The sequence below is a fragment of the Anarhichas minor genome, unplaced genomic scaffold (assembly GCF_050575085.1).
Source record: "Anarhichas minor isolate MPS153535 unplaced genomic scaffold, ASM5057508v1 ptg000051l, whole genome shotgun sequence".
NCBI classification, from domain to species: domain Eukaryota; kingdom Metazoa; phylum Chordata; class Actinopteri; order Perciformes; family Anarhichadidae; genus Anarhichas; species Anarhichas minor.
Window position 1 is genome coordinate 6,782,766 of NW_027466497.1, and position 22,209 is coordinate 6,804,974.

General features: G+C 44.0%; 3 protein-coding genes across 10 annotated transcripts in view; 1 reads left to right on the forward strand and 2 right to left on the reverse strand.

Moving 5' to 3' along the window:
- The window catches only part of LOC142972037 (chloride channel protein 1-like), a 40,314-nt gene extending 34,686 nt beyond the window's left edge, over positions 1–5,628 (reverse strand). For all 3 annotated transcript variants that reach the window (XM_076112827.1, XM_076112828.1, XM_076112825.1), the window contains exons 1-3: positions 5,580–5,628; positions 5,069–5,294; positions 3,852–3,934 (exon numbers count right to left, since the gene is read on the reverse strand). The gene's annotated coding sequence lies outside the window, so the exon portion shown is untranslated. The remainder of the gene's footprint in view (positions 1–3,851; positions 3,935–5,068; positions 5,295–5,579) is intronic.
- Positions 813–6,649, forward strand: styk1a (serine/threonine/tyrosine kinase 1a). The gene is made up of 9 exons (XM_076112835.1): positions 813–867; positions 2,866–3,069; positions 3,183–3,419; positions 3,771–3,957; positions 4,588–4,657; positions 5,063–5,277; positions 5,612–5,652; positions 5,904–6,000; positions 6,227–6,649. The coding sequence occupies exons 1-9, from the start codon at positions 813–815 to the stop codon at positions 6,420–6,422; spliced, it is 1,302 nt and encodes a 433-aa protein (XP_075968950.1). The 3' UTR covers positions 6,423–6,649.
- LOC142972038 (polyhomeotic-like protein 1) lies at positions 5,361–18,060 on the reverse strand. Of its 6 annotated transcripts, none has more exons than XM_076112829.1 (15): positions 17,877–18,060; positions 16,418–16,545; positions 15,422–15,538; positions 14,935–15,006; positions 14,432–14,554; positions 14,050–14,214; positions 13,882–13,957; positions 12,847–13,799; positions 12,496–12,631; positions 12,221–12,390; positions 11,775–11,865; positions 11,173–11,260; positions 10,421–10,604; positions 10,089–10,296; positions 5,361–9,951 (listed from the first exon to the last, which is right to left on the reverse strand). In XM_076112829.1, exons 2-15 carry the CDS (start codon positions 16,538–16,540, stop codon positions 9,800–9,802), a joined length of 2,658 nt encoding a protein of 885 aa, XP_075968944.1. In that variant the 5' UTR covers positions 16,541–16,545; positions 17,877–18,060; the 3' UTR covers positions 5,361–9,799. The 6 variants fall into 6 exon arrangements, with proteins under 6 accessions (XP_075968944.1, XP_075968945.1, XP_075968946.1 ...); XM_076112830.1 differs by having other exon boundaries at positions 9,124–9,951; positions 16,418–16,542; XM_076112831.1 differs by having other exon boundaries at positions 9,124–9,951; positions 15,428–15,538.
- Positions 18,061–22,209: the final 4,149 nt, after the last annotated feature.

Sequence of the window (22,209 nt, forward strand, 5' to 3'; positions counted from 1 at the left end):
TTCCCCTTTTACAATAGTGCATTTAATTAGTGTCAGTACTCCATGTCCATTTCCCCAAACTGGGGTGTGCCAACCGCCATCCACTGCAGGTGATATACCGACCACAGATAAGTAACTCATACAACCCCTTTAATGTAATTCAGCTTCCCTTTGTATCACTGTATCCAGACACTGAGCTTGATTTATATATGAAGAGACGATCCTAGACTCTGTCTGTAGCTCACAACAACAACGTTTTACTGACAAACAAACAACTCGACTGACGTGAGACCTCCACAGTTCTAGGAAAGCGTGAAGACAAAATATCTGTCTGGTATATCATGTGTGTGTGACTTGAGAAGTTTAACGGGCTGCTGAATGACAGGTTATCCTTTCATGGCTTTTATGGATTTTGGGTGAGTGCTGAGCAATGGTAACGCTGATCTCTGCTCCTATTATCTACGTAACTGATATCTGTTTAACGATACACATAGAAATCAAGTCCTCCAGCACTGCTTTTTATATTTGCTGCGCGCGTCCAGATACAAAAAGGTCACAGTTCATATTTGCTATGCAAATAAAAAAAAAAGGCTACTGTAAATATTTACATCTTTCTGACACATCCTTCTGGACGTTTACTGAACGTCACCGATAGCTCTTAACGCACAGTTAAAACCTACTACTGTATATATATATATATATATATATATATATATATATATATATATATAGTATATATGGAGTTATTAGAGGCATCCATCTAAGCTCAGAGGATTTCGGTTGGCTGCTGAGCAGAGGTAACGCTGATCTGTGCTCCTCTCTTCCTCTCCAGCATGTCATCCGACTCCCCGGCCGATGATCTGTGTGCACCGGACGACCACCTCTGCAGTAAGAACACCGCTGCTGCTCTTCATCTACACGTCCTCCCTTCCTGTCCTCCCTCCTCGACCCGTCTCCTCTCATGTCTCATGTCTCCTGTGTCTTTGAAGTACATGCATGTCCTCTGTATTTAACCCATCCTAAGTGTTTAGGAGCACAAGGGGAAGCTAATATTTCACATCTATACTTTATATTCTACTCCTCTACCGTCACCCTTCACTCCTTCACTCCCACAGATTCCTTCCTCTTCTGTGGCCTTTTGCTCAGTCGTACTCCATCCTTCCTCTCCTCACATCAGTCTTATCTCTTCGTTCACCGTCTCGCCACTTTCATTTCCTGGCTTTTGCATTTCACCTTTGGTTATTTATCTTTTCAAACATTGAATTTTCGGTTCACTGAGTTCCTGTGTATGTTCATTCAAATGAACACCAGCAGCTTTCTTTATTTCGGCTGTAGACCGAGTACATCAGCAGACAACAGACAAGCGGCGAATGCTTGTGACGAGGTCACATGACCTACATGATCCTGGTAACCAATCAGCAAACGTAATGCTTGGCTCAAATGAACTCTTTAATCCCGACGATGCATTAGTATCAAACAACCATCAAGTACATCATTATTTCTGCATTTCATTAACTGTGAAACTGTTACGTTGCAACATCCAGAACCCAGATAAGGTCACATGACATGCTGGCTCTCCACGAGATGTGCGATTGCACAATCAGATGGCGTAATATCTGCTGACTCACAGATACGTCTGTGAAGTCTTTGTGATCACACACGTAAATAATATGTTATCGAGACGAAGCATTTCAACAACCATATCAGGGACGTTCAAACTTCGTTACAACACAAGACACATGACATTATGAGTCTTGTGTTGAGTTGTAACACTGAGTTTTTTGCAGCAAGAATGCCTTTTAAAGTTGTTGTTGATGATAGCGAGTTCAGGTGTATAATGGGCACGCTGGATGTCTTAGGGTAACACACACGTCGTTGAGATTAACCAGCCTAAATGTTGGACTTGTATCGAGTCTTTGTAGAGGAGAGGTGTTGACATTTCAAGCTCAAACAGAGCCTTTGAGGAGAATGACAAGAAATGATTGATGGCCTTCGACAAATACCTCACCACACCTACGATTCACAGCCAGAACACGGTGTTTACACGGTGTTTACACGGTGTTTACACGCACCAGAGGCTTTACATTCCAGTTTCTTCTTCCTAACATTGGATTCAATGTGTAAGATGATGGGTTCCATGGCTCTCGCTACATTGTCGTAATGTTATATAAAGGGTGTGTTGGTCGACACACAGAGTTTGGTATTAACAGGGTAGTCAGTGAAGGGTCAATATGAAGGATCGGCACACGTTTATGTATTTCCTGTTAGGCACAGCTATTCAAAAGAAGCGGTTGAGTGGCGCATCACGCCTGTGATCAATGACTCAGCACTGTCTGAATCTCCATGAATGACTCATCCTGGCACTCAGAGCCAGTTCCACGGCCTAATTACAGCCTAATTGTGTTACGTCGGTAAAGCAGCAGGACAACAGTTTGACTAGCAGCCAAGTCAGGCAGAGGCCGAGAGCAACACAACAGGAGGTTGTGATGAATGCTCTCCACATGTCACATCACGATGACAGACAAGCTCAACAATAAAGACCCCAAAAAAAGAAAACAGTATTAAAGAACTAGCTGCGTGTCCGGAATTATGGTTAAGCTATAACTGAACAGCGTGAGTTCCTGAGTTTCTCTACACTTGAGCGGTGCAACCTTTTAACAGCCAACGTAGCATCCTGTCAAAGTCCCACAAGCAGAAGACTGAAAGCAAACCTAAACAAACTTACGCACAGTGTTATTATTCGTTTGTGTTTGTTTATGAACATCCGTCTGAGACACAAATGCATGCGTGCTGTCCTAAAGTCTTAAAAAATGCATTTTTTTTAAGACTTCTCTTGCCTCTCTTGTGCCCGACGTTTACACATGAACATCTTTCGTTCTCTCTTAGTTGTATTAAATCATTTGCAAGCCGTGATCATCGTCCCCACGCTCCTCCTCCTGGGGACCCTGGTCACCCTGCTGGTGCTGTGCATACTGAGGTTTTGTCCTGAACAGAAGCGGACACAGGTCGCAGCCCCTCAACACAACCACAGCTCATCACACAGACACAGACACAAACAAAGGAACAGACAACACCTACAGGGAGTTGATGGTGAGCCAGCATGCACAAGTCCCTGTGTCATTCCTACTCTTGTTGTATTTTCATTTTAACTCAATTTGCCAAAGGACTACACTCAGATGTATTACTCTCTACTCTCTAAATAGCACCCCCAGGGATAAACCCGCTGGAACACGAAGAGCTGCCAATGTCAGTTCAACAAGTGCAGCAGACTGTGGTGCCAACTCTGGCTGCAGTACCTCATGTGTCCACAGAGAGGCTGCATGGAGCCTTCAGCCAGGTCACTGCCCTGCCACTGTCCTTCTCCATGAAGCCAGATGACTCAGTCAGCCCCTACAGAGGCCGCATGGACAACAGGGACGTCGTCCTGAGGCTGCTGAAAGGTAAAGTGAGATGTGCAAAGACAAACCTCAAAGAGGTCTTACTGCACGGCTGCTGAAGAGCAGAGGAATGTCTGGTTCTGCTCTCTTCTCATTAACTGGGAGAAACGAGGAACGGTCTGATCACTGGTTTACAGAGTTTTGTACTTTCTTATGTGCTCGGTTTTGAGCTTCATATCAGAGCTTCACCAGTCTCAAGCACGATCAAATGGAGTGACTATCCACTTTAAATAAGATTGATGGCACAGAAGCCTTGTTCTTTTTGTGACTTATCAAATAAAAAGCGTAAACTAATGCAGTACGGTTACCGTGTAAATGTGAAGTCAAGATGTTATTCTGTCCTCTCTCCCTCAGAAAGGGCAAACAGCAGTGAGAAGCAGCACTTTTTGGGGTTTGCTTCCTTCGTGTCAGGACTGGGGCCCCACCCCTTCCTACCTGAGCTGCTGGGTGTGGTTTCAGTGCAGTCGCCCCTCATGATGGTTGTGGAGGAGCTGCAGCACAGAGACCTGCTGGGGTACCTGTGGAGATGTCGACAGGTACAGTTATCTGTTAATTACCCAAAACAAGGACGACAGCTTAGTCAGAGCCAGGTTCACACTGTGGTTTGCATCACAAACTGCAGCATTTAAAACCTTTATTGCCATCTGTGACTGACACTATGAAGGTTTGAACATCTAACAGGGAGGGAAACAAAGAGGTGTCTGTAAACCCTTATCCATGGAAAACAAAATATCAATGGGACAGAAGTGGACAATATAATATTCTTCATGTTATTTCAAACAATAGGATCATTATTTGGTTAACTCTAAATCCTGGTCCATGGCTGTTAAGACAGTGACTTTTAACATACAGTGGAGTTAAAGTAAGTACCGCTCTTGGCCTCTGTGAGGCAGTGTGGGGCAATATATCCGGCTAATACTGGAAGGGAGAGACACCAGTATCCATAGTTTCTCGACGGTGGTACAGTATGTTCACCTACTTCTATGACGCAGACATACAAGCCTGACAACACATATGGTCGGGTGTAATAACGGATTATGAATGCAGACAGGGAGAGAGGTTTATCAGGTTACATAAAAGGCGACTATCCAACCATAAGGAGACTGATTACATGTTGTATGTTTCCCTTTTCCTCCTCCTCCTCCTCCTCCTCCCTTTAGGATAACTCCAGTTTAGAGTCTTCATGTGACATGACAGAGAAGAGGATCTTCACCATGGCAGGACAGGTGGCCTCTGCTCTGGTTGGTTGAACTGCTGTCTGTTTGTCTGTCTCACTGCTTTGTGCACCAAAACACTGTATTTTTTAAGAATCATTTGTTAGAGAGACCACATTCACATTGAGTCTCCCTGCTCATCTCCCAGTCGGTCCATATCCTAACTTGTCATGACTTGGTGGCAAACAAGTCTCTCAGTTCCTGCCTGATAAATGACAGAGCATAAAGTCTGAATACTATCTTCACACTTCAGGTTCTGTTGTTATGATGCCAGGTTCAATAAAAGTACAAATACAGTATTAACCATTCTAAATGTGGGTGTTACGTCTGGTTGATGTTCATATCTTTTATGTTTTAGTATCCTTAAAGTGCAGACTTTTAAAGTTTACAGCATCCCTCTTATTGCCCCGTCTTTATCTGAACATCTTCCAGGCGTACCTGCACACTCAGGGCTGCATCCACGGCAACGTGGGAGCTCGCAGTGTTCTGGTTGGCGGAGATCTGACGGCGAAGCTGTGGGGCTTAGGCTCGGCCTACCGCAGGACAACACGGGCCGCTTCACCGGGGGAAGTAGAGGACAAGGAGACGAGGAAGTGGCAGGCGCCGGAAGTGTTGAGCAGAGGAGGCATCGTTCAGAGTAGTGACGTGTGAGTGTCAGAGTCCTCTGTGAGAATAGCAAATAATGCAAAGAAGACGACTGAATATAAAGCTTTCATTGAAATGTCCCAGCCATAGTTGCATATTGCAGGTTTATTATTTGAATATCTTTGAAATGTATAGCGTGTTTCACCACCGTGCACAATTAAGATAAAACAAGTTGTTTGAAATGCATGTAAATGTTGATTCCAGTGTCTTTCCCCTCAACGCATTTCTATGTGAATTTGCACCTAAACAATGTATATTTAGTTTATATATAGTTTAACCAGAGTACGAGATCCTATCCCTTTACCCATAATGCTCCTCTCCAACTCTGTTTGACAGATGGTCCTTCGGTCTCCTGCTCTATGAAATGGTCACATTGGGTGGGTGTTATCAAATATTAAATACACCTCCAAGAGAAGTTGTTTATTGTATGAATCATAGAATATGATTGCATGTTTTAATAAAACGTTGGAATTGATTAAAATTACCTGCAAAGAACAAATATAAACACGCTTTGACACAACAGTAAAGTATAGTATAGTGTATAATATACAACTAATTCTTAAGAAATGTTGATTCATATTCACATAAAGGGACTTTAATCTCATATTTAATACTCTCATGTATGCAGGTGACCCACCGTTTGCAGAGATCTCGTCGACTGAACTTCTGCAGCATCTACAAAGAGGAAAGCATCTCAAACGGCCCAGCGGCTGCTCCGACTCACTGTAAGACAAGCAGCAGGACTCCGCTTTCACAGCGCTGTAGAGAACCCGCTGGAACGTGCGCGAGTCTTTATCAGCCGCACAGCATGTAGTGCACCAGCAGTAACGCCTCACATCGGAAAACAAGTCAGAAAATGATGTTTTAAGTAGTGGAGATAGGAGGAATATCTCACTCCCACCCTAGGCTGCTAAATATCAATATACATTTTAATTGTACATTGTTCTGCAGGTACTCAATCATCAGGGCCTGCTGCCAATGGCGCCCCCAGCAACGCGTCTCCATGTCGGTGCTCATTAGAACACTTCAGGAGGCAGAGCGATCAGCCAATGGGAGGAGAGTTCTCAGGGTGTCTGAACCGCTGGACATCGAGAAATACATGAAGGAGGCGGGATATGGAGAGGTTTACAACTACGCTGTGCTCTGATTGGCCGAGACCGCCATCAGTCAGGACCGCTGCTCTGGCGCTGTCGCAACATTTGAGGACTGCTGCAAGAATGAAGAATTCAAATGAAATGGAACTTTATGCACATTGTTTATGAAACACAACTTTAGTTTTATACTTCTTTGTACTGTTGAAACACTTTATTCTTTACACTGTATGTTTGGAAAGTAATATATGGGTAATAAATATGTATTTTTCTGTAGACTATAGCTACGGTCATCTAAAAGACTTAGCTGCACTTTTTATCTGTAAAGGAAGCGTTATGTGATATATGTACGAAGCTTTCCAGATGCAATACAGCAGAGGACAAGAGGTGCACTTCACAGTGTGAAGGGACCAGAATCCTGCACAGCAGAACCACCGCTGCTTCCTTCCCACGTCTTCCATGTGGACCACCACATGATGAGGATGCAGACTCATCCTGAGAACTCAGAGCTTTAACCGCAGCTTGTTGAGTCTTTACGACACAGCGTGATACTACACATTCAAATGCACGACACCCTTTTGCAGGGTTATTTATAATTAAACAACTTAGTCAGAAAAGAACAAAATGTCAGGTGGAACGAGAGTTTGACAAAGTCGATAATTATCGAGCCAAACTTAGCCCCAACCGTAGCAGAGTGCCTCAGCCCAACAGCATCTTCACAAGGACTGAAGTTATGACATCTGGCCTTAAATTCAAAGATTGAAAACCTGCAGCAACGGTTGCAAATAGTCAACTTTAAGCATCGCAATGCTGAAACCTGCTGTTTACTAAAACCTGCCCGCCTTACAAACCTGTAATGATCTGTTCTTATACTCAGACCAGGACGCTAAAGGCACACACTGACAGCAATCCATGCACATGTTAAAATAACAACATGACACAAGAGTGACGCATCCCTCGCAGGTCAGTTTAGTTCCACCTCAGAAAGATAAAAACACAGTTTTAAAACAGTTCCTTGATTATATATTTGCATGATAGCATCGTTAGCGCCTCCTCGTCAAACTCAGTCCCTCCAACATTTAGCAGTTTTTTCAGATTATTGCGAGCAAAACACATTCTGATCCTGAAGTAGCCTCTTTATTTAATAGTAATTGTGTTTTTAAAAAGGTTATTTTGGGAGAAAAGTGCTACTTCTTGGGAGAACGATGGCTGATTGAATGAACAAAGCCGCAGTTGTCTGCTCGTTAACAAATGTTCCTCCGATGATCAGACCTGCAGATGTTTTGACTAACACATTGTGGCTCACACCACTTGTAATGAAAGCGCCCTTTCTTTCAGTTTTATTTTTTGGTCTTCACAATATGGCAAAGGAGCTGCGGACTCAAACACTTGAAAACCTGGTGAGCACTATGAATATAAAACACACAGCTATCAGAGATTATTAGCCTCCTCTTTGAAAGAAAACACTGCAAGAGCCACAGTCACGAACAATAGAGCCAGAGAAAGGTAAACACTGTTGGTAGTTACACGCTACGTGACAAAGCTACGAGGAAGACGGCAAGTGTCCTTGATCAAGGGAGCGACTACTCAGTCACGCTTTTTTTTTGGGGGGGGGGGGGGGGAAGGCAACAGATGTCATTTGCTTGAATTAACAATCGTAGAAAAGTAAGCACTAATATAAAACAAGGTATGATATGAAAAGCAGTTAAAAAACAGACAATCCTCATCTAAACCTATTGAGACTAGTGAGAAAGGCCACACGGGTCACAGAGAGAACATGAGAAAACTCCTACAGCAACACGCTTAAACAAGGCAACTACATGTGCATTTAAATATAAAGGCAAATTTTACACTTATTACAGTTTAGCTTAAGTTTTCCCTCATTCACACTCACTCATTCATCAGGTATGATTTGTGTTTTCCTTCATCCATCCTAAACGTAGGTCCACGTGCGGCTACAAGCTGCTTTGTTCATGAATGTCAATACTTCAAATGAACAGCTTACATTCTTCATCTGTTCCAGCGTTTCCTTTTAAACGTTGTTTAAAAAAATGTCACTTCACAAAATCAAGCCCATGACGTTACCCTTCACTCACACACTCACACACTCACTCACTCACACACTTAAATAAATCAGGAGCAGCTGGTTTGGAAAAAAAGCAACAATCTTGAAATTGCCCGACAGAACAAAATAGTCACAGATTACAGTTTTAAGAGTAGATTTAACAATTAGACCTGTTAAAAAACTTAAAAAGAGATACTGAGCGAAAAACACAGTTTTGGAAGTGTTGATGTGCTCCGTATGTAAAAAACAGGAAAGATGTGAGAAAACTACATGCAACAGCAGCATCTTTGCCTCACTTGAAATGAGAAATGCTCTCTGAAACTCGAGGGACTCGGGTTTCATCTGGACCCTGTTCTCTAACTGTACCCTGTAAACTGAAGAATAGACCGCATACTAAATAAAATAGAAAATGATGAGGCCTATTCTTACACAATGATGATAACTTTTGTAAAGTACTAGTTTTCACATGAATAACAAAAGTTATAAACGTTCTTGAAGACAAAATCAACGGCCATCTTTGATAATGACTGAACCACAGCTTCTGGGTAGATTTAAACTAAACGATGCGTATTCCTTGACTGCGTTTCTGTCCTCATGCCATGCTGACTGTGGCTTAAACAAGAAGAAGAGTTGTAATCAGAAACACATTTCAGGGAAACGCCACGAGATGAGAACCAACGTCGTTCTCAAAGACAAGAAAAACAAATCCTGACTTTATTTTGACGACAAAGAAGTGGGCAAATCTGTCAAAAACACTTCACCTGTACAATATGAAAGAATGAATGAATAGCAGTTAAATGCAACAAAAATAAATGAAATAAGATGAGCACAGCCGAGGTCACAGTCTGTGTAAAGGGCAGCCCTACTTGTAGAGAACGGGGAATCCAACTTAACGAAAATACATTCAAAACCTTCATTTCTGCGTTTCACAATGCAGCTAAGAGTGGAACGGTGCAGCTGAACAGCAAAATGAAACCACTTGGTATGAGCTATTTATGACTGCAAGTACTGGTTTTGTGTAGAAACAGCATTTTAGGGAACATGAATCTTCACCAAAATAGAGTAATCTGTTGTATTTCTGCAACTCACAGACATGAAAGATCAACAATATCTCTGTGCAAGTACGGCCTTTGAAAATGTGCTGCTGAGTGGACAAATCAACGACAGATTCAAGAGCTGCAGCCCGACGTAGAGCTAAAGAGCCGTGGCTTTGTTTTGAAAATGAACTGTACCTCAAACATCCACCTGCAGGACTGCGACAGCCCAGGAACCAGTTTCACATCCCAACTGGTATGCGGATCAGGAGTTTCAGGGTAAATGCCCGGGGCTCGACTTTGAACGTGGTGGATTTACGCGAACAACCTGGCCTCAGTCTCTCAGGGTGTTAATGTGGGCGCAGATCTTGAGGGCGGGACCTAGCTTCATGTTCATGGTGGACATTAGATGCTCCTCCTTCAGCAGCAGCAGGGCCTGTCCGTCAATCTCCTGCGACAGGAACTGGGAGGCGAGCTCCTCACAGCCTGCGAAGAGGAGGAGGAAGAAACAAACGGGGGACGAAATAGAAAAACAAAAGAGAAGGGGAAGAAAAAAAAGCAATGAAGAGGGTGAAAACACAAGAAAACAGATGCAATGAGTATTTAACTGAAAATCCTCCAACCTTGTAGCGAGGAAATGAACTGCGACACTTCCTCCACGCTCCACTGGGCGGGGCCAGCAGACAGGCAGCTGGGCACAGAGCTCTCCGTCGGGAGCGGAGGAGGCGGCGGGCGGCAGGAGGCGGAGGAGGCGGACGACAGGGACACGGGGTCGTCTTCGTCCTCCTCTCCACTGGACTCCTCGTCTGAATGGCTGGACTCTGAACGGCACTGTGTGGGGAGAGAGGCGGAGGAACCCTCGTGAGCGAGGCGGTAAAATAGTGACCAAAAGCGTGTAGTTATTAAATAAGTTAAAAACTAAATAATGAATGTACTGTTAATGGTTCCTTCTCACCTTGACAGGTATGGGTCTCCCTGCTATCTTGGCACTGGCTATTTCGGAGCTGGTCCTGCGGGGGACCCTCCGCCTGGCGAGTCCTCCCTCCTCGTCCGAGTTGGAGAGCTGACCCTGATCTTGACCGTGCCGCATGCAGAAGTGCTGCCTGAAGCTGACGTTGTACCTGGGGAACCAATACATACTGTATCGTAGACAAAGAGTGACATATACGGTACTGAAGCCAAGACGAGCAACACATACAGGTTTTTATCTCCTTTGCTCCATACGCGGTATTTCATCTATACTCGTGTAGTGGACAAAGGGACAAATGCAAAGCAGAAGCAGAGAATGTAAAATAATACGCCGACAGCAATCTGTTCAGAACAATGCCGGCAGCGCATTGTTTATACAGCGATACATACACGACATAATCCATACATTTTAATATGGAAAGCAGATGAAGGGGACTGCACTGTAATTTAAAAAACAGACACAGTTTGACGTGCCTTTTTGTTTGTAGAGAAAAGAATTTGCAGAATCCGAACATAGGAATAAAACATGAGAACAGAGAACATACATGCTGTGTGACATGCAGCTGTAGCCACCTGAGAAAGAAACGCTTTTCTTAATCCTCAGCTTGTCAGAAGTGTTTTATCTTTCTTTAAATGAGGCGAGGCTCCGGCGGCTGCAGCGCTCAGCAGCACCGTGCATCCGTTGCTTTCTAAGATGGCTTCCACTGCATAGATTAGAATTCATGCATGTTGAAGTACCTCTTGGCACACGACATGGAGCAGAACCTTTTGGTGCCTCTGAACTGGCTGGCGGGAGCAAAGTTTTTACAGTACTCACACTTCAGCACTGGAACAAAAAAACAGAGCAGATGGTAAATATATCATCTCCAAACATTTCATTTATGTAAGTAAATATGTAACACTGGGTTAACGTTGCATCAGAAAACAGAGAAATACGCAGAACTGCATTTAAATAGCTTCAGGGTTTAAGAGTGTCATTGTGGTTTTCTGTGCTGCCTTCAAGTCAAAGTCAGAGGTGGGAACTCAGAGCGTGAAGGTTGTAATTTAAAACCTTTGTGCGTTCCCGTGAACCAGCTCGGACAAACGAGGGTCATTTCGTTGCACACACTGTAAAATCCTGTCCTCCGCGTTTTATTTTGAAAGGTCAAGAGGAGACAGTACAGGTGAACAGTTGAACTAATAGATATCACCGAAGAAGCTTCCCCAGGTGAATACCAACTTAAGACCTACAATGTATGTCCGTATCTTACAAAACTGTTTTCAATATTTTAGTCCTGTGATGCTAAAAATAAAACGTCAGTGTATTTGAATGATTGTGAACAGAGCGGTTTGTTCGTTACCTGTCGCTGTTGTAACCGTCTCCGATCGGTTCGTGTCCGGACTGTCGTTGGTTAAATCCTCACCAGTCGAGTCCTTTACTGAACCACACACCTGTCAATCAAACAACACCGAGCAATAAGAGAGGAGCTTGGTGAGCAGCACACCAGAGTCACGCATGAGTGTGGCAACTATTTTGACAAACGATTAATCGTTTAAGTACTTTTTCATGCATAAATGACAGATGATAAAATCAGTTTTCAGCCTCTGAAATATAGAGATTTCCTGTTTTATAGCACATTAAACTGAACATCTTTAGGGTTTGAACTGAAACAAGACATTTAAAGACATCACCATGGACATTATTCACTTAAAGATTACTAGACTAGATTAATCGATAATGAAAATAATCGCTAGTTGCAGTCCTTCTTGAAAGGAGCATTAGAAACTACAAATCCCAGGCACTCACAGGGAAAGGCTCTGCCCCCTCCTGGATGACGAAGCCCTCTATGAGGTGCGTTAGGACGTTGGGTTTCACCACAGCTTGAGGGGGAGGAGCTCTCTCCCCCTGGCAGACCCCACGGGACACTGCCAGCACGGGGGAGGGAGAGGAGGAGACGGGAGGAGGAGCACCAGAGCCTGGCGGGTGGAAGGGGGAGAAAATAGAGGAGCAGTAGAGCGAGTAAATATTTCGTTAGATTCACGTTTATAATTTTGGAGATTTACACGTTTCTGTGTTGTTACCGGCTTCGCTGGGATTGGTCGGCAGTGCTGAAGCGTGATCTCTGACTGGATGGAGCCGTGGAGGGGAGGGGCCGTCCTCGTCGTTGGCTGACGTGGAGTCGGACTTTCTCTTTAGTGAGCCCGTCATCTGCTTTACCTAAAAAACAACAATAAAGAAACCGTTTAAACAGATAAAAAGAGAAAAGAACAGCAGTAAAAAGAGATGGTCAAATTTATAAAAATGATACGTACACAAGTCAGAAGCAACGAAGGCAAAATATCAACGGTGGAGTTACTTTAATTTACGCATTTAAATCCCACTAACAGCACACAGTCTACGCTGTCGTGCCTTATTGACAGTAATCTGCTGACCTGTGCTGTCTGACTTCTCGATGAGTCTCCGTTGGTGGTCAGAGCAGCCGATGCTCCTCTCTGCTCCTCCGTCACCAGGGGGAGGGAGAGGGAGGCGCGAGACATCGAGGAGGGAGGGGAGGACACTGCGGGGGCCTGGGTGGAGGCCGGGATCGAACCCAGGGGTCCGTTGCGACTCGGTCCGGAGCTTTGATTGGCCTGCGGATGCACCTGAGAGACCTGAGCCAACGGGGGGGCCTCCTGTGGCGACTGAAGCGTCTTTAGCCCCGCCCCTCGGCCCACGACCCCGCCCTCCCTGGAAGCGATGGACGCCACCATGGTGAGCAGGCCGGACGAGCTGCCGAGGACGGCGGCAGCGACTCCGTCATGGCAACAGCTGCCCCGGGCCAGAGCCAGAGCCTGGGTGTTTCCCAGCGTGCTCTGCCTCGCGCCCACGATCTGGACCGGGATGTGCGGCGGCGGAGGCGGCTGAGCGGAGCTGCTGACGGGCAGCGGGGCGGGCAGGATGGGAGGCGGGTTCCTAGAGGGCAGCTGGAGCGGCAGGCGGAGCCCCTGCAGAGTTTTGGGTTGGATAGGGACGGGTCCGTTGCCGTGGCCCGATTTCTCGGCGCCGAGCGACGTCTTCTGCAAGGGCTGCACCACCAGCGTCTGAGCGTTCACCGCCGGTTTGATGGGATACCCGTGGGCCTGGGATCCCGCGCTGGACGTCAGGACCAGAGTGTGCGCCGCTGTGGGAGCTGTGGTTCCCGTGGTGAGGGTCCGGGTTCCGTGAAGCAGGAGCTGGGAGAGAGGGATGGAGGAGGTGGAGGAGGAGGAGGAAGGGTGGGCTTTGAGGTTGGTGGGCTGAGGGTATGTGGGGATTTTGATGTGGGGCGGCTGGTGTTGTGGCTGGTTTGGCTTAAGGGGGAACTGGGAGTTTGATTGATGTGAGGGCGGGACTAAGGAGTAGGCAGCTGAGGAGACAGAAAGAAACCTGCATCAACTGAACACAACATTGACATTATGACCTGATGTGGTGAACAAACACCAGCCTACCTGAGTCACTCCTCTCTGGTACTTCAGTCTTAACACCTTTGAGACTGGACACACCTCGCATGGCGAGATTCTGCGCCTGGAGGGAAAGAGCAAATATAAAAGGGATAAGAATCAGTGAGAGAAAACAGAAAGTTCTCCTCATATCATTACCACAATATTTCCACGAACCTGGTCGTTATCTGATTGGCCGCTGGAGGAGGAAGTTGGCGTCACTTCCTGTTTCTGTTGCAGAGCCTGTGGCTGCTGGGTGACCGTTGCGACGGCAGCAGCTGCCGTGTTGCCGGGCATGAAGATGAGCTGCGAGGAGATGGGGGCCCTCAGAGAGCGGTTGACCTGCAGGACGACGGGACGTCCCATCAGACACACAGGAAGTAAGACACTGGTGGACAACTGGTGTCAAGCTAAGTAACTGAGCTAACAGCTAACGGTAACAGAGGCTGCATCTACAGAGGACACAGAACTGCTACAAAGTGATTCATCATGAATCTCGCTTAATGAAGCTGCTACATCCTGTCATGCTAAATACAGCTAAAAGTGATCCATGACTCACCCTCAGGTACATTTGTCCCTGCCCCCCCGCCGTCCCACTCAGCAGCACCGATTGGCTGATTGTGGAGGTTGCCGGGCCGCCCATAGGACGGCTGCTGGTCGTAGATCCAGATGTTACGCTGGCCTGACAAACGATAAAGAGTAACTTCAATGTGGAGGATTCTTGTCTATTTTGTTTTAATGCATTACTTTAAAAAGGTTCAATCAGGACGACATGTTACAGTGAAACTAGGTTTCCCTTGAGACCAAAAACTATGTATTTCACTCGGGGGACAGAGTCGCCTCGCGTTGGGTCGTCTCGTCCCCTTGTGCACGCAGGTTCTCATATAAAGTAGCTCAATGAACTGCACTCACTCAATCTAACGTGCACCGTTACGTCCTGCAGGTCCACGTCCCTCTAGCTGAAATACTACGTTTTTAGCTACGTTTCCCCCCCCCCACCCACACAGGTTTTCTTAGCTTGTGAGTGACAGAAAGCCGCCATGTTGGTGCACGGGAACGTACAGATGTGGTGCTGGTGGTCTGAGAGGAGCCGCTGCTGGACGGACTTGACTGACGGCTGGCAGCCAGAGTAGCCTGGGAGCAGGAAGAAGAAGAAGAAGAAGAAGAGCTTTGGGTTTCAGTCGACTCCAAACTAAATAAAAAGTAGGATGTTTGTAGAGGCTGTCAAGACCTCAAAATACGAAGTACAACTCCAAGCAGCGGAAGGAGCCGATGGGCCAGCGTGCAAAACGTTGCTTTGTTTTGGTCACTAAGACACCATTTTGACCAGGGACACAGCAAATTCTAGTTTCTTTAGTTTCTTTTTTGTGCATACTGTTGTCGTTTTATTCTGTCCTGTGATTCCTGAGTTATTACATTAAGTTTCTTATTTTCTTTTCTCATCCATTCTGACTTTCTCTGGAATCATTTGTGAATCTCTTGTCTTATAAAAATGCCAGTCTGTGACATTTATTGGGGCGAAATGATGAATGACACAGCATGCACACACCTTTACCTGTTGCACGGCTGCCAGGTTCTGAAACTGCGCGTTGCTGATCTGCTGCTGCAGCATCAGCTGCTGGAAGTACTGGGCTGCATTCGGCTGCCTCTGTAACGCCTGCAGCGCCTGGACGGAGGAGGAGAGGACGCAAATCAACAATCATGGGGCGGTAAAGCAAATGAAGAAAGAAGAAGAAGAAGAAGAAGAAAGCAGGACACGAGACAGAGAGGAAGCACAAAGGATGAGCTGGAGGATGATGACAGAACGGGAGATGGAGAAGATGTCGGGACACAACCAGATGAAGATGTGGCAGCGAAAGAGGAAAAGATGCAGGAGTAAAAAAGACAGAAGAGAAACGAGGGCAGAGGAGGCGCAGAGGGAGGGATGCTGCCTGATGTATGAGCAGAGGCTCGTACAGTAATAAGTTGAGAGATGAAAGCGGCCGGCTGGATTAGTGTGTGCAGGGTGACAGAGACAGATGGCCGCGCAGGACGACAGAAGCCTGGGAAATTACACAGAGCCTCCATCAAAAGCAGCACGACCCGGCCTCTCTCTGCACCGCACAGCTTCAGTCATGTGAAAGCTCGTGTTATGAAAGGTGCTACATAATTAAAGATTATTAGTATTATTAGTAGTATTACCACTAGGGGCAAAACAAATCTGTAGGTCTGCTTAGAGGTTATTTTGCCGATGAATAAATCTAAAAGCTGTCAACATCACACAAAATAAAAAAAAAGATATCCATATAAAAAAATGAGTTTTATTATTTTATGTTGTGCACTCTTGTCTAAACCACAATACCTTTTGGGATTGAATACATTTCTTCTTTTTAGGAAACACTAATTGCGTCCCTAATAAATAATATTTGTTTCAGCCAAAACGCAAAAGATTCATAACGGATGATTTTGAAACGTCTATTTTTAAGTCTTTTGTCGAGAGGAAAAAAAAAGCACCAATGTTGACAGAGTGTAAGCTTGTAAACTGTCAACACACACACACACCTACCTGCACCGCCTGTCTTTCATACAGAGACATGGAGTTCATTGGAGAGGGGCGGGAGCTCGTCCCAGATGCAGCACTCCCATTGGTCGAGGCCCCCTGCTGGTTCTGCTCTCCATCCGTCTCCATGGCTGCTGAGGAGACAGAGGAGCAGTCCATTACACACCCACACACACACACACACACACACACACACACACACACAATCTGATGAAAAACCAGCCGTCACTTTTGGTGACAAACGGCGTTCCTCTGTGAGGAGAGACGCTGTAAAAGCGACTCGATATTTCACTGGTGGTGGACGTGAACACTGACTGATGCTCTCACTGATGGAGATGCTTTCAGACCGACGCTGACAGATACTAATGTTTTCTTCTGACACCACCAACATCTATAAAGGAGTCCATTGTTTCTGCATCACATCACAATAATTCAGTGTTCTCTTCTAAACATGGAGGCTGGACACTGAACACAGTAAATCCCGATTCTTATTAAAACACGGTCAGCCACTAAGGAAAGGCTTTTAAATGAACAAGTTAAATGACAAATGAACAGCATAACTGACTAACTAATGAATAAATACGCAAAGAAAACGGTCATTATTTTGCAGCATTTTTAAACTGTTTTTTTCAATGAAGATTTGTTTGTTTGTTAATTTGTGACTTATAGACACGCTGAGACATTTTACTGTAAGACACACCTCTCAGTGCTCTGCAGACAAACCACATCATTCACCTTTCCTACATCACCTCAGACATATACTACATTTATTAACAGCCGATATAAACACAAACATTGATGTATTTTTTAATCTGTAGTTTTTAAAACTGCACATGAGCTCACTACAGCAGATATGAGAGGACCATTTAAAAACACCTTCTTTGCAAAAGTCTGTAGAGCAAACAAGAGTTTTAAAAAGAATAAATATATATATATCATTACAAAAACACAAATGTGGTCATTTATTACCCAATATTTGTTCTCTTTCCCCTTTAATTTATTTTTCCTTACAAAATCAGCACTGGCCTAAAAATAAATATTTGATATTTGCTCTGTTCATCTTTCATAAACTTAAAATTCCACAACTCTTTATTCATTTTTTTAAATATTTATTGTTGGTTTTCTTCTTCCTTGTTGAACATCTGGATTTATTGTGGGCCTATTTGGTGTATCCATTTAACCCCTGCAGCATCTTTATTACCCCTACACCTCCTACACACACACACATGCACATGCACACGCGCGCGCACACACACACAGACACACACATGCACATGCACAGACACACACACTGTCCCAGCAACAACAAAAAGAGGCTTCCTCTTTTAGCTGCATGCATCAGCTGAGGACACAGAGGTGTTAGCTGTAGCTACCATCACCCTCCATGTTTCACCGGAGGCTACTCCTCCTAGCATCCCGTTAGCCTGCCGCTGCTGTCTGGTCTCGTTAACGGGTCCGTGCTTACCGTCACCGGTCCGGGGTTTCTCCGCCTCCTCCTGCACCGGCTGCCCGCTGCTGAACGGCTCCGGGCGGCTGGACGGGCTCCGGAGCTCCGTGCTTGTTGCGTCTTTTCTTCTGCTTTGGCCGCAGCAGCAGCAGCAGCACGGCTTTTACTGTTTTGCATAAATTTGCAGCTGATGGTGTTTGTTGGAGGGCAACGCCTCCTTTTTTTTTTCTTCTTCGTTGCTCTGCCTTTTCCGGCGCAACGGGATGACGGAGCAACAGGAACCGAGAGAGAGGGGTACATCCAGGACCCGGGCCGGGACCGGGACCGGGACCTTCTGGGACTCCATGCAGGACTTCAGAACCCCTTCTCCTCCTAATATGCAAATTTGTTTTTTACTTTTATTTTGATGTAGTTATGGACCTGTTTTTACACCAACCCAAGATGAGCCTAAAAATATTACATATTAATACAATAAAATAAGTTTATATAAATTTAAATCAACTAATTAAAAAACAGATCAACAAAAAACTATAATAATACCTCATCTATACAGTTGATTGATATCAACAATATAATAATAAAGCGTAATCATAGGAAATCATCCATCATTTAGTGTTGACGACATTCATTTCCTGATTTTGGAGCGCCACAACAATTATATATGTATATATATAATGCCAACATTTGCCCTTAAATCCCAATTTGTCATAAAGTTTATGGTTCTTAAGGTATTTTCTTGTTAATATGTACTTGGCTACTTTGTTGCCATTTGGAGGTTGTATTTATTTACTATTAAATGTTTATGTACTTGTTTGGTCTGTATGTTTAACTGTTTAATTGTTTGTATTGTATGTGCAGGGGGGCTTATCCTCTATGTTTCAACCCGCACATATTTGTCGGTATTTAAGTATTTGGTTAAGAACATCTCAATATCATATCAGACTTTGTCAAAGATTTTAAAAATAAACATTCCTGGAGTGGATTTGTGTATTTTCATTATGTGGCAGCAGGACCTCCGATGTCTGAGAAATACTGCAGCTTGTAAAGGTGCCCTCCTGCAGTCTCATTCCATCTGTGTGAGATGGATTATAACATTCAATGCTGCAGTGGAGTAGATAAAGATATTATGATTTTTAGTTTTTGGGCCAAACTCCCAAAAGTTTCTGAATCTTAAACGTCCCATAATGCAACTCCACAATCTTTTGTTGGACTATGGTAAGCGCACCTTTTCTCAACTCCAGACCCCCAGTTTGTATTGCAGACTTAAGTTTCTAAGCCCAAGTTGACATGATTTGGGTTATACTTAAAAAAGCAATCTTCCTCCAGCTGTTTTGTTCTGATGAGTACACTCATAGTGTAAAATCCTAGAAAGAGAGAAAATAAAGATCTTCACATACACATTCACACCATGTGTCGTGACATGATGACTATTTTATTTAACAACATTATATCTGCTATGTACAATACAAACACAGGTGAAACAGAAACAGTTGGGAAGCGTGGCACAGAGAGAAATATTCATACTGAAGCTACAGTGGTTACCAGCTCATGTCCATCACATTACACAAACCAAAGCTGCGGTTAATCACCCAAAACTCATGAGCAGAGTCGCGTTAGTACATCCTGAAAGTAACGGAGTCTCGTCTCAGTCACCTGCTGCCAAACAGCAAAGCGTACAGACGGTGGTTGTTTGAGTCTAAAAGTCACACACACAGAATAACAGTCTGTGAGCTGCAGAGAGGCACAAACAGAAGACTCACAGTACGCGATATACCCAAACATTTACTCACACAACTGTAACACACGGATCAGGAGCAAACAAATAATACACAAACAAACGATCAGCCAAAGCGTGTTGATTGTGAGACAAGCCTGTGACACTAAGTGGTTCATTTCAGAGCCGGGTTTGAAAGCAGAAGTTTGTATTTGTTGCAGATTTAATCAGCAGCCATATTCGGCTGAAGAAGAAGCGGTTTGAAGTGAAAATACGCTGACTTTGGGGTTCACTCCTCGGCTCTTCACACTGTTAAAAACCTGAAATAAATCAACTACTGTCAGCAGCTCTGAGTGTGATCTGATCAGGCACACAGATAAACGTACACGGCTGTGAGTGAGTGATGAGAAAGACGTGGAAATGAAAAGAGAGGAGACGGAAGTGTCAGTCAGAAGAAACAACTGCAAATGTAAAAAGATATTCCCCTAAATGTCCCGCCCTACACAACAAACACATGCACCCCAAAGGAAGAAGAATCCCAACACACACGTGTCACCATGCAGGTCAACATATAAATAGTAATCTTTTTTTAAAAATACATATTTACAAATGAATACTCTTCTATATCTTTGTATGCATAAAGTAGATGGCTATGGTTTGGAGCAGCGTGGGTCCACGTGTTTGGTTCAAATGCTTTCACGTACGTTTGTGATTCGCTGAATTCCCTTTGTCTTTGAGAGTGCGTTCACACCAGACATGTTTGCAGTTGAAAGACAATGTTATTATTATTTGTCTCGACTCGTTCAAACTCCAAAAACATCTATAATCTGGATGTCAAGTCACCAAATCTCAAACCAAACCAGTCTGCCGCTGAAGTGTGTGAGATTAATTTGTAATCCCTGATTCACTCGTTACCGGGCAGGTTTTTGACAAACCAGTTATCTTATATTGTCCACAAGGGTTTGAAACAGATGAAACAACCTGGCGTCAACCACAGACTAATATCTTCCCCAAAAAATAAATAAAGCGTGAATAAATAAACATGTTGTCAAAGTGCAGCGAGAATTACTGTCGTTTTAAAAAGCTATTTTCACAGCTACAGGCACTACAAAATATAGAAAATATACTTTGTGTCATACACTTACACACCAAACAAACACACTGTACGTAATGCAATGTTGGTGATGCATAAATATGTAAATGTTGACAACATGGCCGACTGTTGAGAGAAAGCGTCACGACGTAGAGAACGTCTGGACCGACGGACAAAGCCAGAAACGCAGCGGAAGCCTCTGATTCACTCACAAACGATACATTAACATGTTTCTATGGAAGCTCATCTCTCAGAATAATGAGAAATGTTCTCAATGCTTTGACTAAATACCTCATAATAATCACGTAGTATCTGAAAATAATAAGACTTGAAGGCAGAATTCTGATTCTCGCCAAAGATCAACTCTGATTTTGAATATTATTTGAAGACTAAACTTTCATCTGTTAAATTCAAGGTGCCTCAGATTGATGTTATGAAGCTACCATGACTTATTAATATTGAGCTGCCAGTCATTTATTTAAAGGAGGATATCTCCTTTTGGAATGACACGTTTTGATTTAACAAACTAAACGATTATCTCGTATTATCATGAGGTCAACACAACGTTGATTGCCATTTCTCCCTGTAAATATGAATCAGCCACATTAGTTATTCTAATGAAACGACAGGAATTGTTCAAGTTGTTCTTCCATTAAAATGTTGTGTATACAGTATTAGCACTTCCCCTTTAGTTTCCTCTTTTCATTGTCAGCTCCTACAGTGTTCAGGCTGCAGCTTCTTTATCGATTGCACATCTTATACGACTCTACTCTAACGACAGCTTGGCCAGACGTACACGCAGTGTCTCGGGTGAATACAGTTTAGTGATTGTGGCTCTAATGCTCGTTTTGCTGCTTGTTAACAAAGTGCATCTAAATAGAGAGAAACGAGATCCACCACAGCAGGTAGAGCTCACTGCAGACTCTTTCCTTCACTCGGGGCTGGAAAGCATTATGATTGTTAACTAGCTTTAGTGTATTATAATTATATACTTTATACAAAAATCTATTTCTAAGGTAATAAATACTCATCGCTTCATGGACAAAATAAAATGTATATTGCACGTTACCCTACTGTAATCTACATTAAAACAATTCAGACAACATCTTTTTGTCCACAGGTCCCCGTCACAGTCATGAGTTTACCGTCATTGTTCCAATACAGTAAAGCAATATTAAGGTTTAACAATGTATTTTGGCCTCTATATATTTACCTCTTCATAAATCACAATAGAAATTCAACCAATGACGAGTTCATGATTTTTTTTTTTAACAAACATCAATTTAAAAAGAAATAATGTAATAAATGTAGAACTGGACTTCATCAGCTGATAATCCAACAACAAGCAGGAAAAATAAAAATAAACTCGAGACCTCCGGCTGCTCATCTTCTCACCCTGAAGTTAACAACCAGAGGAAACATCTGAGGCGACGTGTGTTCACCGAGAGTTCAGAACTTTGGCATTGCTAAAAGAAAAGCTCATAGTCGACGGCTGAAGGCGGAGCGAACATTTTAAGAATCCCTTTTGTTAGACCTGTGATTTG